The sequence below is a fragment of the Hipposideros armiger genome, unplaced genomic scaffold (assembly GCF_001890085.2).
Source record: "Hipposideros armiger isolate ML-2016 unplaced genomic scaffold, ASM189008v1 scaffold_331, whole genome shotgun sequence".
NCBI classification, from domain to species: Eukaryota; Metazoa; Chordata; class Mammalia; order Chiroptera; family Hipposideridae; genus Hipposideros; species Hipposideros armiger.
The window spans coordinates 1,998,139-2,002,221 of record NW_017731681.1 but is presented as its reverse complement, the minus strand read 5'-3'; the positions used below and the strand labels follow the sequence as shown (position 1 = coordinate 2,002,221).

The window sequence follows — 4,083 nt, the reverse complement described above, 5'->3', positions numbered from 1 at the left end:
CCCCCCTGCCACTCCCACCTGACTATGCTTTGGGATCAGGGGCCACTTCGCGCAAGCTCTAGAGGTGGAACAAGGATGCCTGCAGAGCTCCATGGGGCCACTGGAGGTCAGCACTGAGGCCTTTACCGGGGAGGAGGAGGAGCGTCTGCTCGATGCTGAGGATGGTGAGTGTGGTGGCTGCAGGTGTGGGGAGGGACCAGAAACAGACCCTCTTCCTTCAGGGCTCTGCAGGGGTGTGGGACACACACCCTGGAAGGACACAGTCTAAGGGAATGCTGGAGGCAGGCTCCCTGGGTTTGAATCCCAACTCCACTGTGCCAAGCTGTGTGATGGTGGCAAATTGCTCAGCCTTTCTGTTGCTCAGTTTCCCATCTATAGAATGGGAATACAGTAGTACCTATCTCAGAGGTAGTTGCAAAGATTAAATGAGATGTCCTTTATAAAGTGCCTAGAACTGTGCCTGGCACATAGTAGGTGTTTGCTAAAGAAAACCAGGAAACTTCACTCTCAGTTTAAACTTCCAGCTGTCCCTGCACCGCTGGGCCTGGGCCACCTCCCATTGCTATTAGATTGTCAGTGACACTGCCCCTTCACAGGAGACCTGAGGCTGGCCTCTTCAAAGGTGGGGGCAACTCCCTGGACCCGCCTCCTCACTTTGTACAAACAGCATAAGAAATCGACCATAGCCAAGGTCTGTGGGGCCAAGCTGGAGTAGTGTTTGTGTGTGGGGTAGCGGGGCAGGGAGGCCTGGGTGGGGCCCCTCCCCACATCTGGCTGGGCCCCAGGATATGTGTATTGGGCCAAGGGCGAGCAGTCCCCTTTCCTTACCTTTTGGGAGCTGTTCCCTCCTGCTTTCTGTTTTATGTGGGCGTGGGGCTGGGACTGCAGGCTTGGGGCCCTCATCTGCTCAGTGACCTGGCACACCCTCAGTTTCCTCTCAAGGAAAACGTACTCCATGAGGAAGAAAGTGAGGAAGAGGAAATGGAGGAAGAGGACAGCTCATTCAAGCTCTGTGTCCCAGGCATTGCCACCCTCCAGTGGCCACTCCATAAGACTTTCAGGTCGACAAATACAGTGGGTAAGTGCGATGCCCCCACCTCCCCTCCCAACCCGCTCCAGGCTGAGAGTGTCCCACTTTGTCTAGTGGCTCATGGGTGGGATACCAGTTTTTACCACCAGGGGGTACCAGAAGACCTAAGATGAGCAACTAGTGGGTGGGCGGCTGGGCTGGAGGCCGTGCTCACTCTTCTAGGGTCCTCGTCTGTCAAAGTTTGGGAGGCAGTAAGGTTGGGGTTGCAACTGGGGCTGTGGCTCCTCGAGTGCCATGCTTTCCCAGCCTGGAATTCTCTTTTGGTGGCCACCTCCATCCCTGGTTTTCCTATCACATATATGCTGTTGTGACAGTGTCCCAAAGGGTGTCCCTGAGGGCAGATAAGGAGAGAGTGGGGGATGGTGATAATATGATAAAATCATTGTTGACATTTACATAGGCATTTCTATGGGCCAGATCCTCTTCTAGGCACTTTTCTCGAAATAATACATTACCACTCTGAGGTAGGTCCTATTATAGTCTCCACAGTGAGAAAACAAGGCACAGAGAGGTTAAGTAACTTGTCCAAAATCACACAGCTAGTCAGTGGCAGAGCTGGGACTTGAACTGAGGCAGTTTGGATGGTTCCAGATCCATGCTCTTGAGTTGGTGGCTGGATGGGGGGCAGATGTCTGCCCCTTTCATGCTCTCCCCAGGAGGTGAGGAGACTCACACTCATGCTTGCAGGAGGGAGCCCATGGAAAGGGAGTTTCCTGGGGAAAGCAGGGCGGTGGGGAGATGGTGTCTGGCTGGCTCCAGGTAACAGGTGAAGAAAGCACTATGGCAGGGTTGACCAGGGACTGACTCCACAAGGCTGGGAGGGGGTTTGGAGAGGGGCTGCCGCCTCTTTCTTTGACCTCCAGCAGGTTGCTACACCCCACTCCTGCCTTTTTTTTGCCCATATCTCTGGCTCTCAGGTTTTGTGGAGTCAGAGTTAAAGAAACTTGTGGCAGTACAGCAGGAGTCCCACCTCTGGAAGATGGGCATTCACAAGGACCAGGAGCTGCTGATCTCACCAGAGAGCACCTTGGAGGAGGCGGGCATTGGGGATGGTCAGGTATGCCACCCTGCCTGAAGACACTGAAGAAAGTGGGGCTGGAGGCCTCCCATCTCCGTAGGCCCTGGCCCTGGCTCCAGCCCCCCACCCTACCGCTTGGGTAGGGAAGGCATAATCCCTTGGTGATGGTATTTCTGAGAATAGGGCGTTGACCCCCTGCACACACAATTCTCCATCAGTCTCTCTGTCTCTCACTTGACTCGGAGTCCAAATGTCCATTTTTAAGGCTTAACTTTGCCATTCATTTGCTGTGTGGCTTTGGGCAAGTCCCTTCCCCTCTCTGGGCCTCAATTGCCACATCTGTACAATGAGGAGATTTGTCTAGGTGGCTTTAAGGCTTTCCACTTCATCTGTAACTCACATAATGTTGCTCTTTTTCAATTTTATCTCCCATTCACACCCAAGTCTACTCCCGCAAACATAGATGTGAGGCAGTTACCCCTCTGGGTCACACCAAGGACCACCTACTGCCCACCCTCCTTGACATCAGCCTTAAACATTAGGCCTGTCCCAGCTTCTCTAAGTGCACATTGATGGACCTGTTGTTGAAGAATGTGTCCGTATCCTTTCTGAGTTAATTTGCATTCATTAACTCCTTCTTTCCTTCAGTGGACGGGTGCCCCTGTCCATCTGTGTGGTTTACAAAAGGAAAGAGCACAGGGTTTGGAGGCCAGAGTCTTTTGTCCAAGTCCCTGCTCTGGTGTCAACTTGTTCTGTGACTTTGAATGTAGGCTTGGTTCCTTTGTCTGTGGAAGGGGACTGCTGGAAGGATCAGAGGAGAGGCAGGTTGTATGACCATCACCTGCACAGGGCACCCCGATGTTAGGGATCAGGAATGCAGGCCTGCCGGGCACTGAGGGGAGGCCTTCTTACTGCTCTGAGCGTACACGCCCGTGCACAGGGTGCCCCCTGTGCTCTGGGGAGCAAGGCTGTGCCACATCCCCCTAAGCCACACAGCCCGTCAGCCCTGGCAGGGCCCCACCACGCTTCTGCCTTCTCACCCTAAAAGGATCTGTTTCTCACCCTTCCCTCTTCTACTCCTCTCCCCTCCAGAACCACCTCCTGAGCTGGTCTGCCCCTGTCCCAGGGGTCACAGTCATGGGGTAGCTTGAGCAACACTGGAGGGGCCCTAGGGAGTTTCTGGGTGGTGGCAAGTGGGGGCCCAGCTCAGTCTTCATTATGGGGACATAGCTGCCTCAAAAATATCTTCCCTCTGTGGGTGTTTCAGGGATCCTGTCCTCATTACCACCCCATTCTCTCCTTATCTTCCCTCAGGGATGCCAAGCTGAGGGAGAAGGAAGCCACCCCCCACTCTTTGGGGAATGCTGGGGACCTGGGGGAAGGGTGCTGAGGCAGCTGAAGCGACACCCTAGGCTGGAGGAAAGACTGCAAAGCCCCTTTGGTGTGGTATCCAGGACAGAGGTGAGGGAGGGGAGGGGTTAGCTGGGGTGCCTGATTCCTACAGGTTCCGAGGAACCCCCCCAAGTTGGAGGGAGAAGAGTCTCTTCATTTTATGAGAGGGAGGTGGTTCAGGGTTGGTGAACCGGGGTCAGTGGTGGGGAGGTAGGGGTGGGTCTAGACAAGATAGCCTCAGGGTGCTTGTCTCTGGGGAGTAGACGGGAGGTTCTGGGGGTGCAGAGCCAGGAAGGAAAAGCCCAGAGATGCCCAGGCATCTTCCTTCACCCACTTCTTCCCTCCAGCACCTGCTCCTGGAGGACATGGATGAGATGGGAAACTGGCCTCTAGAGTGAAGCTGGTGCTGGATAGCCTGCCCTGCCCCCGATCCCTGGAACCTGCACAGGGATGGAGCCCCCTCTTCTAAGGGAACATCCAAGGAGCTCCTGGGGCCAGGAGGTCTTGAGAAAAATTGTGTCCATGTGTCTGAAGGTGGGCCTGCCTGGGCCTGATGTCGTTAATAAAGCCCATTTTAACTTCA

At 54.7% G+C, this 4,083-nt stretch overlaps 1 protein-coding gene across 1 annotated transcript in view; it reads left to right on the top strand.

Moving 5' to 3' along the window:
• LOC109392455 (putative gametogenetin-binding protein 1) overlaps positions 1 to 4,083 on the top strand; it is a 13,743-nt gene extending 9,660 nt beyond the window's left edge. Inside the window, exons 3-8 of the mRNA XM_019660937.1 lie at positions 40 to 164; positions 597 to 691; positions 931 to 1,078; positions 2,008 to 2,147; positions 3,423 to 3,569; positions 3,848 to 4,083. Coding sequence (XP_019516482.1) covers positions 92 to 164; positions 597 to 691; positions 931 to 1,078; positions 2,008 to 2,147; positions 3,423 to 3,569; positions 3,848 to 3,898 — 654 coding nt within the window. The 5' untranslated portion in view covers positions 40 to 91 and the 3' untranslated portion in view covers positions 3,899 to 4,083. The remainder of the gene's footprint in view (positions 1 to 39; positions 165 to 596; positions 692 to 930; positions 1,079 to 2,007; positions 2,148 to 3,422; positions 3,570 to 3,847) is intronic.